A 26,659-nucleotide genomic window follows, 5' to 3' on the forward strand; every position below is an offset into this window, starting at 1 on the left:
GGGGGGGGGGGCAAAAAGAATAAGAGGATTGCTGACTTCATGTATTATGGTATGTTCTTTTTGTGTGTGTGTACATAATGTTCTAAAAAATATTTGACTGGTAACAGTGTATATAGTGATTGTGTGCTCATTTGTAAACTCTAAGGCCTCATTCACACTAGATGCAGTACGTTCCAGCCCGATTCTGGCCAGAATGCACTGCCTCGCATTGCGGCCTGCTCACTTTTTTGTGGGGCAAGAGGGGGCGTGGCGGGCCATTGAAGTGAATGGCGCCGTAGCCACGCCTTCGTCCGCAATGCGATCGGCCGCACGGGATCGCAAGGCAAGGCACATTATGCCGGTGCAATCAAAATGCTGCAAGCACTATTTTGACTTTGTGGCTATGTTTCATGTATTGCAAACTCCTAATTCAATAAGAACACCCTTACCTCACATTGGCAGTCACTTTGGACAAAATAATTGCTGTTAGCAAGTCTTAACAATGAAGTTAGGTAAAGGCAGGCCCTAGTAATAAAGTGATTCAGAAGAAGCTTTTCAGACTAAACAAGATAAAAAAGATATTTTGTGGTGTCCACCCTTAGGCAGGACTCCTATTAAAGAAGAATTCTGGGCAAATAAAACTGTAACCCTTGCAGTGGGGCTACCCCCGCACTGCAAGGGTTAAAAACTTGTTTTGTCTAGGGAGCTATAATAACAGAGTTATACTAGTCCGAACCACAATCATGTCTGGCTGTTAGACCGGTCCCTTCAGACTCAACCACCCCCCCCCTCTGCTCCAGCGGTCTAAGCTCCAGTGAGTCATCACGTCCCATACAGTATATTAGACATGAAGATGCCGAGTGACATTCCTATGTCATTCATTTACTTTACAAATGTCTTCTACTGAGTGTTGTGGTAAAAAAATCTTTTGTACAATTTGCCTTTTGATGATCCTTCTTGAGGCCTGGGTTGACACCAGGGACGTGCGGTCAGGGGAGGCAGAGCCTCACCTAGAATTATGGAGGAAAAAGCTGTCAGCTTTTTCTCCATTCAGATCGTCATCTAACAGGTTACACAGCAGGGAAATCCTGCCCGCTGTGTAACCTGTCACAGAGCCTCAGCGGTGAGGAGCAAGTGAGGGACAGGGAGGCTCCTCCCTGTCTCCTCCTTTACACTAGCTTGGGTGCGGGGCTTTGGCCGGAGGCGGGGCAAGAGGTACCCCGAGCAAGAGGTACCGCAGGTCACTGGTTCACAATGTTGTGCTGTGGCAGCACATGTGTTACCGCAACATGTAAAAATTCACATTGGTACACCGTGGTGGCATTAATTTCTTTTTGGCAGCCCAATGCATCTTCCCAAGGCTTTTGTATTGCAGAGCACAACAACACACTGTAATGCACTACAATTCATTGTGGTGTGCTGTGGTACAGATGCCAACTTTTGAAGTTAATTGTGTTTATGGGGCTAGACACACCCTGCACATGACAAGATTAGGTTGCTTCCCCATCTGTACTTTTTGTAGTAAGGTGAAAGCATAGCATATATCCACTGACCTCTAATTATATCACACACAAATCGATCTCTTCTGGGTATCTGGTTTAGATTGCCTTAATTATATATTAGCTGCCTTCTCGGCTTCAGAAACAAAAAAATGGCTACGTTTAGAGTTCTAAACAATTGTAACATTACAAAACGATAGAAACAGCGACCGTTTAGACAGGAGTTCTCCTTTAAATTAGTATATTTTACTTGGTTGAACATCTATATGTAATAATTCAGTATAACACATTAAGCTTGTTATCTGTACCACTTATTGTTTACTACTAATTATTTAGCAGTCATGTTATTTCCAATTAGTAAATTATTTTCCTTAGGCAACTTTGAATACATAATTGGTGCACAATCTGCATATCTGTGTGTTGAATTATTAACCGTTTTCTGATGTAAACGGTTATAGAATTTTAACAAGAATTCATTAAGACTTTATTTATATACTGTTATATTTTTGTGGGTCTTATACAGTAAATAACTGCTAACTCTCTTCAAAAGACCATTTTTTTGTCATCATCAAAGTAGACAATCCATGCGTACACATAATAGGACATTTTTCTATTTGTACATTTCACCCCATAGGCCAAATACTGGGTCTGTATAGTAAAGGTGCACAAACTGAAAAGTTTATGTAATATGGATAATAACCAATACCAACCATTCAGATTCCTGTTTACGTTACTCATATCAGTGAACAATTAATTCTGATAACTTGAAATCACTCAAGTGTGCAGACTTGAATGATTTCATCAGATCTAAAAAGAACTCGTGTTTTAAAGTGTAGTTCTACTTTTGCAGTTTAAATTGGGATAACATCTACTTTATATTCGTTATGTTCCCATTCATATAACATAACTTTAAAAAAATGCTGCAAACATGTTTAAGTGCTTTATACAGTAAACTCTCAGTTATCCGGTATTCAACTAACCAGAACTCTCATCTAACCAGAATTTTTTTTTTTATTACTGCATTTCTATAATAATAAGAAGTCAATACAGAGTTTGTTATGATATGGTATAGTAAGGGGTATGTCATTAGTTAGACCTATTTTAAATAGTAACTCTCAAGCAACCAGAAACTAAATGTATCCAGAATCTTCCAATCCCCATGCATGCTGGACAATGGGGATTTTAATGTATTTGCTTAAAAATCCTACCTAGCCTCCCCTCTATGTAAAGTTATGTTGGGGACTGTGCAAAGTTATTTTATCTAGGTAGTTAATCTAATTAACCCTGTCTGTATTGTGCTAGCAGATTTCATCACTGTCTGTCCTAGCAAAGGGTTAAAGCCTTCGAGGCATTGTGTGTTAAGCTCAGTCTGACACTATAGTTTCACTCTCAAACTGCTTAGAGTAGTCTGGAATCTGCAGAGAGGCCTTTACCAAAGAAACAGCTAAAAGGTAAGAAATATGTTTGTAAAAATGATTTTTCATTATGCTGTGTGAATGGGAACAAATAAAAAACACATAGCAGGGTTTTCTCAAATTTTCAAAAGTGGAAATACACTTTAACAAAATAACCAGTTTATCTGAAAAAGGTTATGCACTGCACATTGCAATTGCCTGTTTTGCTAATATAGCATCTTCTGTATTTAAAAGTAAACTATAGTTACATCTATCTTTAATGTATTATTTATATTACACATTACATTATAATGTAACATATATACATTATGTTACCATCAAGAGGTGCAATAAAATGACAATAAACAACCAGTTTTAGCACAAGAGGTAGCATGGGTGTTATGGTAGATTTCGATATGAGTGATACACCCCAAACATAATGTAGAATCAAAGTTGAGAGAATTTTACTTCACCCAGGTACCCAAAGCCATGGGGGAAGGGGGCTTTCAAAACACTCATTCTTTCCACTCAAAATATTACCATTAAAACATATTTTATGGAATACACAGCTTAAAATAGGTTAAACTTGCCCGTCTTAAAAGGATTGTACAGTTTGTCCATAGGTCTACATAAATACAACCAGTTGGTTCTTTACATGATATACAATCATTATCCACATAATTCAAATGTCCGTATGTTTTTGTCCAGAATTCTCGACATGTTTCGCCATCTTATGGTTTCCCCAGGAGAATTTCAATAGCTAGAACACTGCATAAATAGACATAGCAATGCGTAACAGTTAAAATCTAGAATCAATAAACAATCAATAAACAAAAACATTTAATTGTGGATTCACCATGGGAGGTCATTTGCTACTCATTGATATGTCTATGTATACCGTTTTCTAGGTATTGAAATTCCCCTGAGGAAGCCATAAGATGGTGAAACATGTTGAGGATCCTGGAAAAAAAAACAACTTACTGGCATGTGAATTATGTGGATAATGATTGTATATTATGTAAAGAACCAACTTGTTATATTTATGTGGACCTATGGACAAACTGTACAATCCTTTTAAGACGGGCAAGTTTAACCTATTTTTAGCTGCATATTCAATAAAATATGTTTTAATGGTAATAATTTGAGTGGAAAGATCGAGGGTTTTGAAAGCCCCCTTCCCCCATGGCTTTGGGTACCTGGGTGAAGTAAAATTCTCTCAACTTTGATTCTACATTATGTTTGGGGTGTATCATTCATATCTAAATCTACCATAACGCCCATGCTTCCTCTTGTGCTAAAACTGGTTGTTTATTGTCATTTTATTGCACCTCTTGATGGTAACATAATGTATTTATGTTACATTATAATGTAATGTGTAATATAAACAATACATGATAGATAGCTAGAGATAAAGTAAAATTCTCTCAACTTTGATTCTACAATAAACAACCAGTTTACAGCATTTCAGGCAGAAGAAGGCAATACTGGAAAGAAAATATGCACTGCATTGAGTAAATGCTTAGAAACATTCCATATACTGGACAGAAGAATTCTGAGATGCACAGGCATGGAAAGGAAAACGTAAATTTTGTGTGTCCTGGGTCTTTCAAAAGGAAATGAAGCAAGTTGTGCTCAATATTGACCCAGAGTTTGGTACTCCAGTGGCAGCACCAGTCTATTATTGAGGTAAGGTGAACTGTAGCATTATATAGAATTGGGTCAGGAAACACAACGCCACCTTTAGCGTTGGGTAGGAGCAATATGTTTCTAAAATAATCATCAAATTAGGAAATTGTAGCCCTCATAATTAAGGATACACCTCCTTGATGTATCCTTAATTTTGTGGCCTACAATTTCCTAATTTGATGAGTTTATACAAGGAGTCTTAGGTGACGACATTTTGGCCACATTGGGCTCTCCACACCAAGTGCCCTCTTTTGTTTAGGTATACAGCACGTTGTAAGATAAACTTTATGAATTCTGCTTGGAGAATTTCAAAAAGCTCTGGGGCATTTATTTTTAGAGGGTTGCATCTGCCAAACCATGTCATTGTGATTTCTCACAAGATTGAAAATCCTTATTTTTATATCTTTTGAGTTGCTGTTGTTTACCTTAATTTTTAACACGCATCTGAATGTTCCAGACCAACAAACTGCGAAGGGCCAGTTCACACCACAAACTCTGCGTTCCAGTGCGTTCTGCCTCTGGAACGCAAGCCGGCCGGCTCCCTGCATTCAGGGGCGGGAGGGGACATGACGGTGCATTGAAGTCAATGGCATCGCAGCCACGCCCCCCACCCACAGTGCGATCGCCTGCACCCGGAACGCAGACACATTAGTGTCTGTGTTCCCGGACCAGTGCGTTCTGCAAAAATACTGCAAGCCGGCCAGCTTGCGTTCCAGAGGCCGAACGCACTGGAAAGTGGAGTTTGTGGTGTGAACCGGCCCTAAAACCTTGTCTTTTATAGAGGTGATTATCAATTAATCAAAGGCATTTAATTACCAGCACCTGACTGCTACTTAGCCTCTTAATTCCTATGGGGGCAGTAAAAAAGTACTTAGTTTTTAATTTCATTTAACTTCTCCATTTTGTCTTTAGGTTTGTAAAATAAATAAAGACACAGTGTAATATGTCATGTGTTGTTGTTCATCTGAGTTTGTATTTACCTCATTTTAAGACCTGCTAAGGGCCATATCATGTCCTGATAATTAAAACCATAGAATTTAAAGAGGGTGTACTTTCTTTTGCACACAGCTGTATATAACTGATAAGGGTGTAACAGAGGCAAAGATCAACCGGTATTTTTTTACACTTATCAAATAAACACACACAATTATTTTAATTGTATATTTAAGGTGACATACATTACAATATTTTTATACAATCCTCCTTAGATTGCACAACAACTTGATATAACAATACCAAAATATATATCTAGTGGATATTTTAGGCAGGCCGTTGCACTACATGAGTGAGTGGTAAATCAATAGCTGACCATCGTAATGCGTATGTTTCGTTTTGGCACAACCACTAGGCCGCAGTACTACCCTGTTTCCCTGAAAATAAGACCTACCCTGAAAGTAAGACCTAGCACTATTTTTTAAGATTCCTGTAATATAAGACCTACCCCGAAAATAAGACCTAGTTTGGTGGTAGCATGTGAGGGGGAACTTGCAGAGCAGGAGAGATAGTATCAGCCTGCAGGGACATACTGTATTAAGGGGATGACAGGGAACTCCCTCCGGCCAGCGCAGTGACAGGGATTGTTTTGGACCTGCTCACAAATTTAGATCAGTTCAAAGATTCCGTACTTGTATCTGCCGCCTGGCCTGATTATACAGAGTATACCCTCGGAGATAAAATGAAATCACGCCAACATCAGTCAGTGTAAAAACACTTCTCCTTTTTAGTCTTCTGCTTTTCATGGTTTTATTTAACAGGTGAACGTGTATATTTGAGCGTAGCATTGCAGAAAAGTATTTTAGTTTATATATTCTAGCTTATCATTGGTTAGATCCATTTATGCATAACTTCCTGCCAAGATGTTTATAGATGTTTATATCTTTCGTCTTGGGTGTGTTGTCTGAAGAGGAGGCGCCAACTTGGTTCCTATTTCTACTGCGTACTTCGGATCTGGGGGGGTTTCTGAGTAAGGTTTTGAGTAAGGAGTGCAAAGAAGAGCAGAGAGCAAATTAGCATATATATTACAATTGATCGGCATTTTGTCATAATCATGCTTAACCACTCCAGTACCAAACTTCACCAACTGCTGCCCGCCTGAAGGCACTGCTTAATGTAATGGTACTGTACTGTGTACCAGTAAATGGTACTGTACTTTACCGCCCTGTCCACTGTCTGATGTCCCTACTGTTGCACCGCTGGTACCACTGTCCCTGATGGCAAAAAAAGCCGGCGCTGTAGAAAGCATGCTGCGGCGGCGGCGGAGGGAGCATAGCCGCATTAGCCGATACTTCCTCTATAGCGCCAATTACTGTGACAGGCGGAGTGATACCAGATAACTTTGGATTGTTGTACATGAATAACTTTAGATTGTTGTACATTTTGTTGCACATTAAACAAAAAAAAAGACATCCCCTGAAAATAAGACCTAGTGTGTTTTTTTTTAGGCAAAAAAAATATAAGACAGTGTCTTATTTTCGGGGAAACACGGTAAGTAGAAAGCAGAGACTTCAAATGTAATAATTCATATACAGCTTCCCCATCTACAGATAATTGTCAGCTATACATAGAAAGAGTAACCCAACTCAATAAGCTTACTTACATTGTGTTTTCACATGTAGATCTAAAAAGCAAGTTTTTTGTTTTTTTTTAAGGATTATCTGTATATATTTCCATTTCCAAACACTGTTATTATCTTCACTATCTCAACTTCATGAGCCTGCATGTTTCTATGTGTCTTTACTGTCCCTCAAGAGCCACAGGAAGGCCATGTATTCACATATATCTGCACAAGAAACAAACCTGCATTATTTACTCACAGGCAATGTTGCCTTATAGATAAAGCCTAAAAAACACAGTTAAAAAGCAACTCCATATTATTTTATTTACAATGATATTCAGTTCTTACAACTAAACAATCACTTTCTACAGCGGATTGCCAAGATGTGTAGGATCATGAAATTATTAGGAGACAAAAATATTTTTTTCTCCAGTAAAGGCACTCCTATCCAAAACTAGCCCTTAATTCCCTCCAGTCAACACAGCTAAAGTAATCACCGAGGTTAAAATAGCAGAAACAGTCAATGTAGCAAATAAGTTGTCAGAAGTGAATAAAATAAGAAACGAACAACCAACATCAAGGCCAAACAATAAAACTAGTGGGGAACAAGTAGGATAAAAAAAGGTCCACATAGAGCTGGAGTTTGGATTTTTTGGTTAAAATAAAAAAATAAAAAAGTTTTTCTATAGCAACTAACTAAACAATTATTTAATGTTCTAAAAATATTAGAAAATAGTTGAACATGGATCTTCTACTTTCCTCTGGCCTCTTTAAAATGTTTCTATAGGTCTAAGATTTTTGGTTTAGTTTTAGGTAAAGTAGCCCATGTCAGTTTTTTTAATCTTTTTTTTAAATTGCTGCCAAGAAGATTCAGGCTCTCCAATTGTCCTGGTAACCATTGTGAGCAGGACGCAAAGTAACAGGAAATCCAAAATTGTACAGTTGTCACCAGTATAGGAAATGAAGGAAAACACTTTCAATGGGTACACCTGATCCAGTGATAACTAAGATTTCCCTCATGGCCCATTCACACCATGCCCAGATCACCTCCAGACCAGATTGTTTCTGGACCTAAAATGCATCCCAATGTTTCCCTATGCTCTTTTTGGCCTCACATCATCACAGTCAGTTCCAGACCAGACCAGAAAAATACTGCGTGCCACATTTTGTCTGGTCTGGAACGCACCGCATCGCGCACAATCAAAAACACGTCAAAAACGTACCAGAACGCAATGCATGGGAGCATTTGTGAATGGGAGAGAGATTTGCAATGCAATGGGAGAGAGATTTGTGAAGATAGGAACCATGATGGCTGAAGTGGACACCAAATTCTGTGTAGAACTTGTGGAAGCCTGCCCAGAGGTGTATGATCCGAGGCATGGCCAATATAAGAACAATAATTGGAAGATGGACAAGTGGAGAGGCATTGCTGCCCCAGGTTGTCCCTGGCTATGATCATTTGAGCTGCTCTGAAAAGAACAACTATGGTAGGTTCATGTCTCTTGTGTGCAAGCATTGTGCTGCTCTTTTCCTGGCTATGTGTAGGTCTTGCAGAGGTCCCCAGCAAGACCTAAAAGTGAACGCATCAAAAATACGGCAAAAGGAAATGGTGTGAACCTGCCCTCAATCTGGAAAGTTCTTCTCTTGCTTCCGGATGTTTCTCTAGGGCAGGATGTAATGGAACATCTCCCAAATGGAATACAGACAGAAGACTAAAACAGTCTCACATGTGTTTTAACCATTTACTAGTCTATTTGCAGCTTAAAAATACGATGTTGGCTACAGATACATACACTTTAAATTCCCCTTTAAAACATATTTAGTGTTTTTAAGTGAATTATTATCTATCTTTGTATTTTGATGAAAACAAAAAATGACTAGGACAGGTTTGGGTTAAACGTTAAGACATGAAGATTATTAGGAAAAGACAAGTTGGCCAAGGCTTAACATCTGCCATGTGACAGAAATAGACAGGCTCAGAGAGAAGACTTAGCTACTTGGTTATTCCTTCCTAATGCAATCAGAATTAAGTAGAAGCTGTACTTTTCAATATTAAGCCCCCAGCTTGAATAAATTATTACAGGTGATCAGCAGTGTTTCTTTGAGTGGCAGTTCTTGCATGTGTTAAACTAGAACAATCTAATTTAAAATATGATTTAGTTGCATCAAAAGTGTAAAACTTGAACTGATAAAATGTTTCAGAAACAAACTTTAAGATGGCTACCTTTACCTGAATTTCATTGTTAATCTGCTTTTCACCTTCCACAAGCCGTGTATCATATTTTTGTCAACATATTTTACATACAGATTTGTTGCTGATCCCTTGAGGTAGAACTCCAGCTAATATTTCACCTGGACTGTTATTGGAAGCTGAACTTTTTGTTTGCCTTCTCTGGAGTGCACTCTATAGATTGTTATTTGGATAACAAAATACAAATTCCTTCCTGGAGAACCTTTTCAGAGTTTGAACAACCATATAAGTATTGTAAAATATAATTGCAATGGAATTTTTATAAGAGTTTTTTTGTACTCACTGTAAATCCTTTTTCTTACAGTTTATTAAATGGACAGAGAAAGTGTTTCACCTTTGAGTTATACTGCCGCCTACAGGAGAATTGGACACTGGACAACATTTAAAAAAGCTGTAGACCAGCCCAGGATAACCCTTCCTTCTATCAGCATGCCTCAGTTTTGTAGCAAAGCAGAAACAAGAGCATAATCATAAACAGAAGGGGTGTCCCTTAATGGACTCCAAGACAATATTTTTACGGTGACCAGAAAACTCCTATTTTCTTTCTCTTCTTTTGAATGACACATGAAGTCTTTCACCTTTAGGATGTTCAAAAGCAGTCCAACAGAGGGGTGGGCAACACAACAAACACTCCTGAGAAAACACAACCGGGGACTGCCTTCAGCTAAAAAAGAGCCACCTGAAGGGCCTTTGCCCAAAGCTGGTTGTCAGATAAGGATGCAAAGTTCACCTGGGAGACCTTAGAAAATGTGAACCAAAGACCAGGTGGCAGCCCTAAACATTTGGGACACAGTTGCTTAATGCTGTGAAGTCCAAGAAGGATTTACAGATCTAGTAGCGTTTTCCTTAACAGGAAAGTGGGGAACCCAATCCTTGAGACCATAAGCTTGAATGACGGTTTTTCTGAGATACCCAGAGATACTGGAATGAAAAGCAGGTGTAACCTTACAGGGAACATCTGAGATGATAAAAAGGCAATTAGTCTTAATGAAAGAAGCAGTGGAGACAATGGAGGGAAATTTCCTTTTAGTGAACTGGAACCAGAATGAGGGACAGAACAATGATGCACTGGTTAAGGTAAAAAGAAGAAACTACCTTAGGCAAGAAGGAAGTCCTAGCTATTAACACCACCTTATCCCTATGCAAAATCAGAACAGTTTCCTTGGAGGATAAGATTGCCAGATCAGAAACCTGCCTTGGCAGAGGGAATATTAACAAGGAATACCACCTTGCAAGTCAGAGTAGAGAGAAATGTCTCTAATGGGTACAAACAGAGGTATTTGAAAAACAGAGAAAACTAGATTTAGAACCAATGAAGTCACAGAAATGAACAGGGGATCTACATGGGAGACTGATTGTACAAAGGTCTTCATCAAGGAGTGGAAGACTAGCAGTCTCTGAAACAAAATAGAAAAGCAGAAACCTGAACTGAAGGACAGGATTTATCCAATTGAGAACCCTGCAGGATGGAAGCCCAGAGATTTCAAGTATTACGTCTATATCTGATGATGGACCTTGCATTGATATAGCCTCCCTAGCTTTTAGCATTGTAGGAATCTCAGATTTGGAGACACCCCTATCTATCAAAATCTGGGCTTCAACAGCCATGATGTTAAAGCCAGCAAACGTGAAGCAGGATGGGGAATCAGTTCTTGAGACAGAAGATCTTGACAGTCTGGCAGAGACTCTAGAGCATCCACCAGGAGTCTTGCCAGGTTGGTTTACCACATCGGCATGGGCCAGTCTGCAGCAATGGTGATCACCGGAATTACCTTCATCCTGCAAAGAAAATGAGGTATACGCTTCAGAGGTAGAAAGGCATAGATCAGGATGTCCTGATCCCACAGCGTGACCAGAACATCCCCTGCTGCTGCTAGAGGAACTCTGTACCTGGAGACAGACCTGTCCGGTTTGAAGCTGAATCTGGAGTGCACATCTGGGATCCTCCACCTGCAACACAGATCCTCGAACACCTCTACCCAGGGCTCAAACATTGCCAGCTGAATAAGTCTGATTGCCAGTTGTCCGTGTACATGGCAGACAAAGCTGGAATGTGAAGTAGTGCCCAGAGGATGCAATCTACCTCTATTGCCGTGGCAACCATCTGGTTCCTCCCTGATGGTTCATGTACCTCACTCCCGTGGCATTGTCCGACTGCATCTAGATCGAATGACCCTCCAGCAAGATGGCCAAACACTGCAGACAGCGAAATCACCCGAAGCTCCAGGATGTTGTTCGAGGGATGAGACTTCTCCGATGACCAAGTCCCCTGCACTGACAAGGTGCCCACGACTCCTCCCCAGCCTGGCAGGTGTCTTGAGGCTCTTGTAAATGAAGGAAGGACTTCCCAAATGCCACTTCCTCAGTTGCAATGAATAAGGTCTGTTGAGTGACTTTATTAGTTCATGATGACAGAACATGGTGTAGTTGAGGTCCAGAGTAAAACTGGGCAAATGGGACTGCCTTAAATGAGGCTACCATCAGGCCCAAACAATGGGTCAGTTCCAGTGCTGATTTCTGAAGGTTTAGGATCCATGCAACCCATTATAGCATCTAGACAGTTAAAGTCAAATTGTCTGACAGAGCTCCCACAACTGTTCCCTCCACAGAAGGTTGTCTAACTATCCTACATGGGGACAGCATGAGAGCACAACAGGGATAATATTGGGGTCAGCCACTTGTTGAAGGGCCAAGGTGGACATGATAGGCTGAAGGGCAGGGCCACAAACTGATGGTGAAGAATAGGTTGATGGGAACATGCAGGTACATGTCCTGGATGTTTACAAAAGCCAGAAAGTTTCCCTGGTAATGGGAAGCAATGACAGACCTGGTGAATTCCATGAGAATTTTTTGACCTAAAAAAAAGCATTCAGGAGCATTTCTTACCTGGAATATAGACATTCAGAGCTTTGCGATCAAAGATGGGCCAGATTCCCCCTTTGGGGTTGGGTACAGTGAACAGGTTGGAGTAGAATGAGACTTTGACCTGAGAAGGCTCTACGGAGACCTGCTAATCTGTGTGCTGCCACAGGTAGGTTGGATGTGAGAAACCACGGACGGGGCAGGAAGCAGGACTCCAGTTTGTAGCCCTGGGATACTTCCTCCTGCACCCAAGCAGGGTGTCAGCCCTGCCCCGTTCTCTTTTACTGGACCACTGCACACTTCCTCCTATCTCTATAACATATGGGTCAGCTGTTCTGTAGCCTGTAGAGGAGAACTGGGTAGGGATGACAACACTGATTGGGATTTTCAGTATTTTAAAAAGGCACCAAAAAGCCAGGAGCTCATTTCACATACACATTAACAAGGGTTTGTCCAAAATAACAAAAACGTTTTCAGAAACTATAGGATAATAGCAATTACTATTACAATTAAGCGTAGGTCTGATCATTCTACTTGCTTGTGTGTTAAGTAATGCAGTCATTTCTGTACAGAGACTATAAGGGAGAATAAAGTCTTTTTACTTGTCAATGTGATGTTTTAGTACCACAGTGTGGCCTTTTTGAAATAATCCAAAGAGAGCAAATAATATATGAACAATAAATGTTTTTTTTTAAAATAATCTTTATTTTTCATTATAAAGTCCTAAGAAAAAGTGTGGTTCTTTTTTGATATACCCACAAATTTTACACCAGCCACACTGATTAATGGTATTCTTCCAATTGAGAAGATGATTTACAAAAACAGGAAATGATTAAATATGTAACATCTGTTAAACCATCTCTATTTCTTTGTAACAAAAGAGATGTAAATGATGTAGTTTATTTAGTATTTATCAAAGCTGCTACCTATTTAAACCATATAATAAGCAGAGAAGTGTGGTCCTGGTCAAAACAACATTTAGAGTACAACATCAATATTAGGTCAATAGTATTTGCTGATTGAGTTTTCTTATACTTTTTATATACTAAGGATGCACAGATTCCGATTTTTCGTTATCATGTACTGATATTTTTTTTCAGTACTTGCCAACACCGAATACTGATACCGGAAGTCCAATTAAGGAAGCCGGGCGGCGTGTAATGGTTTGCCGCCCGGCATCTTGATTAGTTGTCTCCATGCTCCCTCGTACCAGGTGACAAGGAAGCATGGAGATAGCTTTCTGGCCAATCAGGAGGCCGGGAAGGGCAAGTTATTACCTCGGCCACCATCAGAATACCTGAACAGAGCCGGCAGTTCATTGGCTGCTGGCTCTGTTCATGTAAAGATTTTCCAACTGGCTCCTTCAGACAGCTGCACCCATTATGCAAATGTTGTCAGTTTCATCATGAAGTGGCCAAAATTCATATAATGTATGGCCACCTTTAGCAGCACTCTGTAAAATGTACCTTTTGCTATGAATTTTCTCCTGGAAAAAAAAGCAATGCTTGTCCTGGTATGTGAGGGTGCCAGGCACTCCTCTTCGCTATAGCTTTATATCTGCAGCTGAAATCATCTAAAGCACTACGTCCTGGTCTTGAGAGATTTAGTAATGTCAATACTGCACTGCTCACTGTCCCCTTTACTGGAGAATCACAGACAAAGCACTGCCTTTACCAAGATAGCCGCCTCCACATAGACACAATGCAGAACAAGGCATTGTAAGTCAGTAATGGGGAAAAGATCAGCTGCAGGGAAACCACAGGCAACACTGTTGACTAGTTCTTGCCCCTTCACAGGAAAGTCAAAGCCCAATCTGGAATGGCATAACACATTTATAAGCATTCTGAACATTCAAAAGATTGACTGGACCACAACATCTCTGGTGACTGCGCTGCTTAGTCTCACAACAACCATTCTGAAAAAATAGGATTTTTTTTTTGTACCCGCAATAAAATCCTTTTACAGTGACACAGCAGAGATCTTTTACCTTTTAACTGATGAGTTTTTACCGCCTACAGAATCGGAATATAGAGCTACTACACTATGCTCTTCTGTACTTGTGTTTTTTGGGTTTTACCACCACCTGCAAGAGTAGGACGCTAGGGACTGTGCTGCCTCAAACAGATGGAGTGCGTGGGCACCAACCAGGGCTGTCCCCGGGGCTGAGCTTTTTGTGGCTAGTGCCCTACTCCTGCAGGTGGCATTGGTTCAGAGATCAAGATCTCTGCTGTGTCCTGCAATGAAAGAAAGATAAATAGAGGTAAAAGCAGTCACAAGCGGAGGAGCCTCCATATTGAACATAATAGACTATGTGAAAGTTAAAGCAAAGGAAGTAATATTTGGTGGTTTATTCCTAAATATGCTACTGAACCGAACAGTGAATATTCCCTTCTGAGTTGCACAACTTTGACAAATACTCATAAGCATGTACCCTATATGTGCTTTGCAAGCATTTTAAGCCTTTGAACTTATACGCACAAGACACAAAATGAAAGGGGTATGTTTTAATTACAAAACATGTGCAAATGAGCTATTACATGTGAATTACACATAAAGGAACACATACAAGAAACCCTCTTCCAACATTTTGCATAACCGTTTGTGTTCACACACTGAACTAGATATAATATTCTGTTCACATCAATTAAAATGTGCATATGTTAAAGAGTTTGAAATCCTATATCCTTCACCTAAGGATGCAGCTACACAGCTCTGAAAGTTACAAAATGGTTTCATATCTGAATACATATAAATCAAATATGGCTCAGTATAAAGAGGTTCTCCATGAATGTGTATTTAACCTACCCAACTTAGGGCCGGCTCTTCAGTATTCTACAGCCCTTTTTAGAAGGATGCTGTTACTGTTTTTTGTATTTGTTTTATTCAATTTAGTAAACATATTGAAGGGAATTTATCAAAATTGGAGCAGACAAAATCTGGAGCAGATGTGCACAGCAACTGCTCCAGATTCTGTCAGCTCCAGTTTTGATAAATTCCCCTTGTTCATTAAAAATAAACTGATTCCAGATTTTAAAATCCTTGTGTTTATATGTTAAACATGGGGCCAACCACATTAGTTTCTTTTAGAGATATAAACACCACCTTCTACTACAGTGATACACCCTACTGTTCATTATTGCTTCAAATTCTACCTATCACCCAGGTACAATGATACACATGAAGGCAGTGTAAACAGTGTATCTGTCTCTTGTGTTTTAAAAGCCCTGCACCAGCTACAATGCTCATACAAGTGGAAGAGGCTAGTGTCGAGGAGTGCTCAAGGTGAAGCAGGGAGTACATGGAAGCCTTTAGTTACCCTGATTTGATTCTCTATGGGATCTAATACAATCATGGAAAATCTCTTTAGAATGCATTTTTTTTAATGTAAAAAACAGGAAAATCCACAATGAACATCAAATAGGCAATCTTTGCTTTACTTATAATGCTGACCTGATACAAGTGAAAACAAACATGTTATTACGATGCAGCATCTATTTTTTTTTTTCTTTTCTGAATAAAGTGGACAGATTCATTTATAAATAACACATTATCCACCTATGTGTCAGCTGGAGAATATGCTGGTAATAAAATATCTGTCCACCTATAGTGCAGTCATTAGGGTGCCAGGGCGGGTATAACTTAAAGCTTGTCCCTAAAAAAGAGAAGAAATGACCATTACAATGTGTACAGATGACAAATAAAGAATATTGCACATTTCTCTATAATTTCCTGATAAATTACTTGGCAATACATTTCCACACTGCACATAGAAGTCTTACCTTCATAGCTGCCCAGGGGTCTTGAGAAGCTAATCTAATAGACTGTGTGATAAAACAGGAATCTCGGGAGCCGTGGGCCTCTAATTTTCTTCCACCTACCTTCGACAGGTCCCTACTGAGCACTTGACTTTGGGATCACCTTTTCGATAGTACATGCTCTACCGTGCACAATCCCCCCAGCCACCTTCTCCTCTTCTGCCTCCTCTTTCCCTCCTCCTCCTTGGCCTTCTCCTACCTCCTTTTGATTCTTTTCTTTAAAGTGACATTAAAGTCAAATCTTCCTCTTCTTTCCTGTCCTTTTCAGCCTTCTCTCTCCAGCGTTGCAGCAGGTCTCCGATCCAGGGCTGACTTCTCTGTCCTAGCTGGCACTTCCTGTCCCACGGTTTCTGCATGCGGGTGCACGCATCCATATACATACCTTGCGTCTCTCCTCGTCTCCCGGCCGAAAATCCGAACTGCTCATGCGCCCGCCCCAAGATGCTTTGTGGCCGCCCGAGCAGTTTCAGATTTTCGGACGGGAGCGCGTGGCGAAGATGGGTAAGTATAAACCGCTTTTAAATCTTTAACCAGTTGACATCCGCGGTGTTAAACCCCCTTCCCATCCAGGCCATTTTTCAGTATTCAGCGCTGCGGTACTTTGACTGACATTTATTCCGTCATGCAGCGCTGTACTGAAATGAATTTTATACCCTTTTTTGGGGACAGATAGAGCTTTCTTTTGGTGGTATTTATTCACCACTGGGGTTTTTATTTTTTTAATATATTAAACAAAAAAAACAGAGAGTTTAGAAACCCTTTCATTCTTTCCTTCTCCTTCTTAACTTGATTTAATCTCTGGTTATACCCGGTCTTCCAAGATAGAATGGCATATGCATCTACACAATTGTAGATTGCAATTACCGATTTCCATCGATACCCTGTGTATTCCATATCTTACTGTTGAAGTTAATTCTGCTGTTTTGCTGATACTCGCTCCATGGCTCAGAGCGCCAACAATCATCCCACGTTCACAGGCTGTTAAATCGCGTTGTTTACCCATATCTTCAGAAAAAAATCACTTCTACGGTCGTGGTAAACAACCTGCTTCCCTATTTATAATGGTCTGGCCCTCTAGCAACTTCAGGGCCAAATTATAGCTAATTTGCCTACAAACGTCAGGTGGTCATAATAATCTGGCCACTCAGTGTATATGTGAATGACAAACTGCCACTTGTGGTGGATAACTTTGTTATACTTTTATATACCAATAAAAATGTATTGAACAAAAAAAAACAGGAATGTTATGGCATCCTTACCTTGTCTACCCTCCTAATGTCTAAAGCAGGCTCCAGTTGAAGCCAAAAAACATCTGGCTTATTTCCAAGCTGCGGGCAATTTCCTCAATGATACAGTGTTGCTGCCATAACAGATGCAGCTTACGATATCGTTCGTGGGAGAGCCGCAAGGGATTTCCTCGTCTGGGGGTGTGATCGTGAAAAAAATGGAAAATTAAAAAAAAAAACCATGTAAATATAATATTAATCAATATTACAGCAGCAACCGTGCAACTGACATCTGTCTTAAGGGCCCATTCACACCACATCCAGATTACCTCCAGACCAGACCGTTTCCGGACACAAAATGCATCCCATTGTATCCCTATGCTATTTCTGGCCTCTGTTCCCACCAGCGCAGTCCGTTCCAGGCCAGAAAAATACTGCTTGTCCTATTTTGTCTGGTCTGGAATGCACTGGAACGCATCAAAACGCATTGGAACACACTGGAACGCATCTGTAAGACCATTTTAAGGTAAAAAAATGAATTCCAATTGCGGCAAAATCGCTGTAAAAACTCTGCAAAAACTCAATGCACTATGGTCCAGACCTAGTCCGGAAAATGGTGTGAACCCAGCCTCAAGAAGAACTCTGGGCAAAAATGTTCTGAAGTCTTACAGTGGAGCTATCCCTGCACCGCAAGGTATTCAGTCTGAATGAAACACAAACTAATCTAGCAATCTGTGAGTAGATTGGTTTGCTTTTAATTCACACTGAATAAATTGTATTTCACTTAGAGTCGGCGTTCTAAGTTTAACAAACCCAATCCTTGGAGCCAGCTGGCTCTTAGATCGGTCCTTTCAGCCTCTCTCCCCCTCCACTCCTGCGCTCTACAGTCCCGTGAGTCATCACAGCAAGGAATGCGAGGGACATACCATCGCTGCAGCGGAGGAAGAGACAAGCTGGAGGGAGCACTGTAACAGCCAGCCAGCTGTGGGGATCAAGCGAGTAAAACTTTATTTTAGCACCTAGACCAAAACCAGCACAAGGTGGGAGCCCCCCTGCAAGGGTTAAGCATTGTTTTACCTGGAGTTCTTCTTTAAGCCAATGAGAGTACAGTATATCTTTCTTGCATTAATACAAGTTCATAAAGGAATCTCTTCTATTTTCTAAGACAGTGTATCTAAACGTAATTTTTTGCAGATTTCCTTCATTTACTGAAACTGTTGTACTGTCGCAGAAGGTTTTAATTGTGTACCAAAAGTTTAAATTGATGAGTGAGCTGTAGTGCTGGGAAGAGAGGGAGGTGTGTTTAACTGCTGTACAGACACCGCTGCTCCTTCCGTGCAGCCTGCTGCCTATTCCTTGGATTTGTGGCTGATGCTGGGGAGCAACATAAGGACAGACAACACACTTGGCAAATTACATTTTTTGAACACTATTTAAAGCTTCTGCCTATTTTCTGTCCTCAGAACTGGGCTGACAAACCATGGTATAGACTGCCACCAGCCTGCAAATTACAATAACAATCTTAGGCCACGTGCACGCAGTGCCTGAACATGCAGTTGGGGATTCCTGCGACAAGAACCTATGGATACTTGCCACAAGAATCCCAGGTGCGAATCCCCCAATAGAAAACCATCTATCCCTAACCGCAGTTAATTGTTCTATGTAGGACAATCACGCTGTCCATGATTGTCCTACATAGAATGATTAACGGCGGACCACGGACAGATGTGGCCACCGTCAGCCTGCCATTTGCTTGAATGGGCCCAGCGTCTATTTGGACACACCTGGAATTCCTGCTGCAAGAATCCGCAGGTTCTTACCAAAAGAACACCCAGCCGCAGCTTTGATCGCCACGTGCATGAGGCCTTATAGAATAATTTTCTTAAAACACATACATTACAAAATGGTTATTTTGACACATTTATAGCGTATGAAAAAAAAAAACATTGTATAATTGTAATTTTATGAAGTGGAAATAGCATGCAATATATAAAAGCACTTACTTTAAACCAGGGTCTGTTTCCCCATATTCATCCAGATATGGAGCAGGGTATATACAGCCCCTGGTTTTCCCCTCAATAAGAACCACTTTACATTCTCGTATCCTAAAAACATAAAAGGCAACACATGATTAATAAAGGATATTTTCCTTCAGCAGTTGTGTTATGTTGTACCGTCACACTAAGAGGCTGATTTAGTACGTGTAGAGCCGAGGAGCATAGGAATTTCCTATGCTCCTTGGCTTCATCTAGTGGCAGTAACTCGCTGCAAACATCGTTCGCACAGCTATACACTATGCAAATGCATTATAAAACACCCCTGTAAGTGTCAGAATGTACTGGGTCACATGATTGTGATGAAGCAGTCTGCTAAATATTTTTTACAGATGGATGATTCTAGTTGCTCCCTCACTGCATTTCAGGCAGCAAGAAAGTGACTTCCACTAGTGATAATGGTTAAAATGTATTTATACTCAAATGTTTTTTCTTTTAGTTTTGCATCGAATGAGAAAATGTTAGAACCCCTGCCAGGTTTTACTGCTATCTGGGGCTCTATTAGAGAGATTTCCTTCCCTTTCTGTTCTGGGAACAACCTTTTACCAGACAGAAAGTGAGGGAAAATCTGTAACAGGAATACTTCATTCTCCTACTTAACATTATTTTTTCCTTTTGCCTGTGTTGTTGTTTTCCTGCCCTGGTATTGATACACTTAAAAAGTTAAATACCAGTCATTCTGATTTTGGCATCAAAATTATGCCATGAAAGAATTGCCTGTCTGTCCTGGCCCAAGGAGATAGAACTCTATTTGTGTGTTCATTTCTGTTCTGGAAAAGCCTTCAGTAAATAAGTTACCTAAAGAACAGATTTATGTTTCTTTTTGCCCTAGCTGACCAAAACATACCTAGATACTAAGACCAGAGCAGCAGAAAGATGATGTTATAGTGAAATGACATACCAACTGACATCACAAATACTATTTGTAAGACTAAACCCGGTCAGCTACTCACTTGAGGAAAATACAGATTCCAGCTCCGCAATGTAGTGCATGTGTCGTACAAGCGCCCAGCTCCTCGCCATTTACCACCTCCTGACAGCAAGTGTTCTGAGAGCAGAGGACAGCCCCGCATAGGAGGCACATCACTGGGTGCTTGCGTTCAGCTTCCTGAGACTTTGGACACCTAAAATATCATAAACCAGCACAAAAGTTAAATGCGAGACATGGGTGGCCTATAACTCTACACTGGCAGGCTTTGCTGATATTTCTAGTTCTTCAACAACTGTAGTGACAGAATTTACACTGCTGGGTATAAATCCCTGACTGGAGTAAAGTAGCATTTTAGAAATAAACTTTGGTTCAGCTTCCTACATGAATCTTTTCCGAAGACATTGCAATTACCAGTTTTTCCCTGGACTACTTTATGAAATTAGAGCCTTAGAGAAGGATCAGTGGGGAGGAAATGATTAATGATGCAGTGATTTGGTATTTAAAAATACACTGTACTCCACTAAACATCCGTGTTTTTAGATCACCTGATGCAACCAGAATGATAATGTTGTGTGAAGCTGAACTTATTCCTCTCATTAGAAGTATAAACTTTGCAAGATATAAATTAATATATGCTATATCAAAAGATATATACAATGCTTGCACTTAATCTTCTCTCACTTTGACTTCAACCCTACATCTCAAGCAGGGCAGAGATTGTCAAAAAAGGGTAACAGACCACCCGGCAAGCTTTTTCCTGACTAATGACTTCAAATACCCACAGACATGAGATTGCTGTTATCCAAACCTGTCCACTTTGGAGACTTTCAACCTCAGCTGCCTGCCACAGTAGGTAAGAATCTTTGATTGGGCAGATAGAGGAAGGTATGATGCAAGCATCTGTGGCCGAGTCATTAAACATTATGGGTCACATTGGGTGACTGTTTATGTATAACCTATGAAGACTGAGTCAGCTGCAGAATGCTTCAGCACAAGTGTATCAGTGTCCACACAGTAGCAATCAGACAAGACCTTCTAACCTGTCCAATCCAAGCATTCCCTGAGAAGCTTCGGCTTAAGGTCTCTGTGGGCAGCTCATAAAATTTGGCTAAAAATGTCTTTATCTGGAGATTGTCATCTAAGGTCTGTGGGCACCTACAGTATACATGTGCTGCTTTTGTCACTATATCAACCTGATTAACTGGAGGCAGCATGCTATTTCTGGGTCCCAAATTGCAACTCTCAATTAGCATAATGTAAAAGGAGGTTTGTGGAAGCCTCTGCAGACTGTAGATCCGGGCCAGTGGCTGGTCACACAGGCATGAACAACTGCCCTCCCAGACCTATTTGCTGTCTAGCCCACCAAGTGGATGCATCGTGGTTGGTAAAGTATTTTCTAACCCCCTCTCATCTCACCTGAAATGGGAGGCCTGATTCAGCAGGGAGCTGTAGTCTTCCGGCAGTTCTGTTAAAGTGTTGCGATTCCTTGGATACCTATAAACACAGATTTAAAAAAAATATAAGTACAACTTTTCCTGCCCATGTAGCAGCTGCTCTCACCCCACAAGTATTGTATCAGAGGTAGTCTCACCTGAGTGCTGTTCTTTCACCAGTAAACACACTCAAAACAGCGGGATCGGAGAACCATCTGGAGGACAGACAGTGATGAGAGACAGGGACACAAGTGACAGCTGTAGGAGGTTAATTACCCTAACTAAATCTTCTTGGCTACATTTCATAATTCATGCTAAGCAGATTAGAATCACATATCACATTTGTGCTATTAATTCCTTACTGTACCAGTGAAAGATCACTGCAGTGCACACACTTTGGATTGGTGGAAGGTATTTTTTTTTTTTTAAATAATAATTTCATGTGAGATTATAGTTAACAAGTTTAAGAAAAGACACCTGTAATGCAGCCTCACTAATACATTATATAGAGAGTCAGAGCTAGATATTAGATTGCATGTCAAAATACCACAATAATGCACTTCAATAGGGCTATAAAGCTATACAATGGGTAGTGTCTAAGCAGAGTATGTAGGGAGCAATTCAGTACAACAGTGTGGGTTCAAATATAGCAGGACATTTACACAAGGACTGAATAAGCAAATCAGCAGGAGACTGCTGACATTGTACAGGTGAAACTCGAATAATTAGAATATCGTGCAAAGTTCATTTATTTCACTAATGCAACTTAAAAGGTGAAACTAATATATGAGATAGACTCATTACATGCAAAGCAAGATAATTCAAGCCGTGATTTGTCATAATTGTGATGATTATGGCTTACAGCTCATGAAAACCCCAAATCCACAATCTCAGAAAATCAGAATTTTTGGACCCCCTATGACATTTGTTTGGCAAACTTTTCTGATTTGATTACCTGAGGGTTTTTTTCAGTCTTTGTCCCATTGGGCAGGTTTGCCTTCACTTCCCGTCTTGTATACTTTAGTAAAATAAATTCTCTCTTATACAGTTACATCCAGTGTCCTCATAGGAAGATTTATCTGCTTCCAATAAAGGCGACAACTCAAAGTGTTGGACTTTCCCCTTTCAAGACCGATGACAAATGTCACCAAGACAAATGTGGAGGGTGAATCTCCCCGGCAGAGAGATAGCAATAAAAACTGAAGATCAAACCCTCTATCCGAAACTAAAATGTATCTAAAATAAATCTCTCTAAAAGGCAACCTCAGGAAATAGAAATATGGAAGTTGCCTTTTGTTTTTGCTTGGTTTCATAAGGTGCTGGCTAGTTATTCAGATCTGGCCTGGCACTTCCAAATGAGTTACATTTCTGGAACAAGCTTGTGTTTACTTTTGCATTTGCTTTGTGGTAAAATCAGCATGTCCTATCTTGCTGTGACTACGCTGCTTTCTTTCCACTATAAAAGTTGATGCCAATGCAAATAAAAGAAAGTCAATGTAAATTTAAAGGAACTAAAAAGCATCTTAGATTTAAGCCATTATTTCCTGAAATGATTCTGCCTTTGACTTACTTCTGAGTCTAAAACCTGCAATGTGGATCCATACTCTAAAGCAGTGGTTCTCAACTCGTGGGTCGTGACCCAAAAGTGGGTCGCGACACCCTCTGCAGTGGGTCGCGGCGTCATGTCTGCATAGACCAGCCCATCTGCATTAGAGAGAACTAGAGGGGGAATTTGTGGTTCAGCCTGTGGAACCTCATAATGTCAAACTGTCCCCTCTCTCCCGGCCTCTCCGATAAAGTGGTATGGCCCGGGGAGAGAGGGGACTATTTCCTCACTTTCGGACCTCTCACACCTGCCTTCATTTGTATAGACTGCTTCAGATTACTCCCTATAAAATACAAATACTATGCTGTATATTTAAGGAACAATGTATAATGAAATTGAGAGCAAGGAGTGTCTGGTGTTGAACGCATCTTCATTCATTTTATTTAGCTGGTAGTAACAAATTCCGCAGCACTTTACTGAGTATGTAGAGTCATTCATGTCATTGCCTGCTCCCAAAAGTGGTTACAATCAAATTCACAATTATACAGACACACACTTTTTAGGTAGAGGTGCTCCGAAATGGAATTTTCAGACCGAAACTGAAACTTATTTTTTTCTAACTTCTATAAAATCCTGTTATTTAATACTTTATTTTTATTTACTTATTGGTTTTTTTTTTTACTTTACTGTCGGGGGCATTGGGGAAATATCAGAGGTCTAAACAGACTCCTAATATTTTCCTTTTGAATTAGAAAAAGAGATTGAGTCCTAAATCTCTTTTTCTGCAGCCCCCGTATGAATGAACAGGAAGCCTCTATACTGAGTACTCCCAGCCATTCATAAATTGTGGATATAGTGGTACTATGTTCACAACCATGAATGAACAGGAAGTGATGTAGAGCACTTCCTGTTCATTCACTTTTGGGGACACAGTAAACATACTATGTCCTCAATTATTTACAAGCACTCAGTGATCAGCTAATTGCTGAGCACTTGTACTGCGCTCTTCATCCTGACTCGCTGTCAAGGGAGGCTGAGTGGGTGGTGCAGGGAGGAGAGCTCAGCCTCCTGTGACATTGCTGACAGCTGACTCCTCCCTCGCACTGCTGGTCTCCTCCACACACCACTCTCCATCCTGATCTGCTTGTGACAGCACTGACAGTGCTCTCCTCCATGCACTGCTTGGTCTCCTGACAGTTTCACTCCTCTCAGAGGGGACACAGAGCAGCGCCCAGCAGGGAGGAGAGAAACTAGGGGTGCACCGCATTTTTGGCCAAAAAATACTTTACTTTCTGCATTTTGCACAAAATACCATATGTTTCGACGGCCGAAATTTCGGTGCATCCCTAATTCTAAGTGTAGCTTGGCTAGTAACCAGTATGATTGAAATAGTGGAAAGAAACCAAAGTGCTATGCTAACGTGAGAAGAAAACACAAATTTCATTCAAATAGTAGATTTGGTTGGATTTGAACCACGGTACTCAGCACTGGGGAGTAGGGGTTTATCTTGTGGTGTCTGCTCTTAATGTATAATGTGAGTTGTGAAGTTTAGTTAGTTGCAGCAGGCCACGTACCTCTGCAGAAGTGGTTTCACAGTATCCCAGTGCTCTTCAAACAGTAGAAATAAATTGGTAGGTAAACCGAGGTAGCTGCACAAAGCCTCAAACTGATCTTCAGGGACCACTGCAAAAAAAATAAAATAGGATTTTTGTACTCACCATAATCTCCTTTTCTTGGCATCCACTCCGGGATACAGAAAGTCTTTAACCTTCAGGTTACACTGCTGCCTACAGGATGACTGGTCACCGGCAAACAAACAAAAAAAACCTGTAGGCCAGACCAGGATAACCCATCCCTACTTTTTTTTGTCCATTGAGGGGCACCAGAAGTATTTTACTTTGCCCAAAAAGCCGTCCAACTAAGGGGTGGCCAATACAACAAACAAATCCTAAGAGCCCCAAGAAAACAACAGGTAACTGGGGACTACCTGCAGCTCAAACATCAGCATGAAGGACCTCACGACTGAAGCTGAAGTCAGATAAGGCCGAAATGTCCACCTGGTAGAACTAAGGGAATGTGTGAACAGAAGACTAGGTGGCAGTCTTGCAAATCTGGGAAACAGTTGCTTAATGCCAAAAAGCCCAATAATCACTGACAGATCTAGTACAGGCCACGGAGCTAAATAGGACTCTACTGATGGAATAGACTCTAGGAGAAGAGGGCAAATTATTTCAGGATGCAGAAATCAGCACCCTCAGTAAGCATGATGCAAGCAGCCCCAGATCTGTTAGCAGAGTGTGAACTAGGGGGCACCCAGTACAACGGGGACTGTCCCCTCTGTGCCTAGAATCAGATATGTATCAACCTCGTGGTGGTTAAAGCAACATATGGTTCAGGGTAAGAGGTAAGGCGCCAGGTACTCACAAAACCCAGATAGCTGCTAGCAGGTAAGGGTTAGATTTCTGAAGGTGCTCAACGTTACTGTGGGCAGTGACTGGAAACTGGCTGGAAAAGAGCAATTTCAAGGCTCCCAGTAGTGAACAATGTAAATGAGGCAAGGTCCTGGTGCTCGGTCTGACTGGTCTTCTCACTAAGTGAGTCTTCAGAGACAGAGCAAGCGCTATGGCAATTTCAGCAGCTCTGGACCTGGAAAGCACTCCTCAGCTAACCTTTACCAGAATGGAGTCTGGAAAGAACCTAGTGCCTGAAGGTCACTTCCAAGCTATTGCCGTAACGTCTAGTGGTAGTCCACACACTGAAGAAAAAAATCAGAGTAAAAAACAAAAGCGCTAGCCAAAAAAAAAGGGTAGGCTTAAACACAGCTGAGCTGAAGAAAAGGTGTAGATTTTCCTAGGACACTAGCAAAATTTTTTGACATGCTGGTAATAATAGGATTTTGGTACTCACCGTAAAATCCTTTTCTCTCCGTTCATTGAAGGACACAGGGAACAGATCGGAGATCCTGTACTGTAGGTAATATCGCCACCTGCAGGAGAAGGACGCTAGGCACAAAACTAAAGACCAATCACAGCCTAGGGGCGGCCCCTGCCGGTGGCCAAAACCCCCCACCTGCTGACAAGTCTCCAGTTTAGTAACAAGCAGTAAAGGAGTACACACCCATATAGAGGGGCGGGCCCTGTGTCCTTCAATGAACGGAGAGAAAAGGATTTTACGGTGAGTACCAAAATCCTATTTTCTCTCCCGTTCATTGAAGGACACAGGGAACAGATCGGAGATCCTGTACTGTAGGGACGTCACAGAGCAGTACCAAAAAAGAGGGGTGGGCCAACAGAAACAACAAACCCAACTTAAAACAAAAAAATCCCCTCAAACGGCCGCCTGCAACACTTTGCGCCCCAAACCAGCATCCGCAGATGCCAAAACATCCACCTTATAAAACTTGGCAAAGGTGTGAACAGAAGACCAAGT

At 40.9% G+C, this 26,659-nt stretch overlaps 1 protein-coding gene across 1 annotated transcript in view; it reads right to left on the bottom strand.

The window, feature by feature from the left end:
- Positions 1-15,736: 15,736 nt before the first annotated feature.
- UBR1 (ubiquitin protein ligase E3 component n-recognin 1) overlaps positions 15,737-26,659 on the bottom strand; it is a 100,919-nt gene continuing 89,996 nt past the window's right edge. The window contains 7 exon segments of the mRNA XM_018564891.1: positions 15,737-15,877; positions 17,300-17,461; positions 19,270-19,371; positions 20,274-20,444; positions 21,668-21,745; positions 21,843-21,899; positions 24,805-24,901. Coding sequence (XP_018420393.1) covers positions 17,320-17,461; positions 19,270-19,371; positions 20,274-20,444; positions 21,668-21,745; positions 21,843-21,899; positions 24,805-24,901 — 647 coding nt within the window. The 3' untranslated portion in view covers positions 15,737-15,877; positions 17,300-17,319.

The sequence above is a fragment of the Nanorana parkeri genome, unplaced genomic scaffold (genome assembly GCF_000935625.1).
Source record: "Nanorana parkeri isolate BGI_ZX_2015 unplaced genomic scaffold, ASM93562v1 scaffold791, whole genome shotgun sequence".
Classification (NCBI taxonomy): domain Eukaryota; kingdom Metazoa; phylum Chordata; class Amphibia; order Anura; family Dicroglossidae; genus Nanorana; species Nanorana parkeri.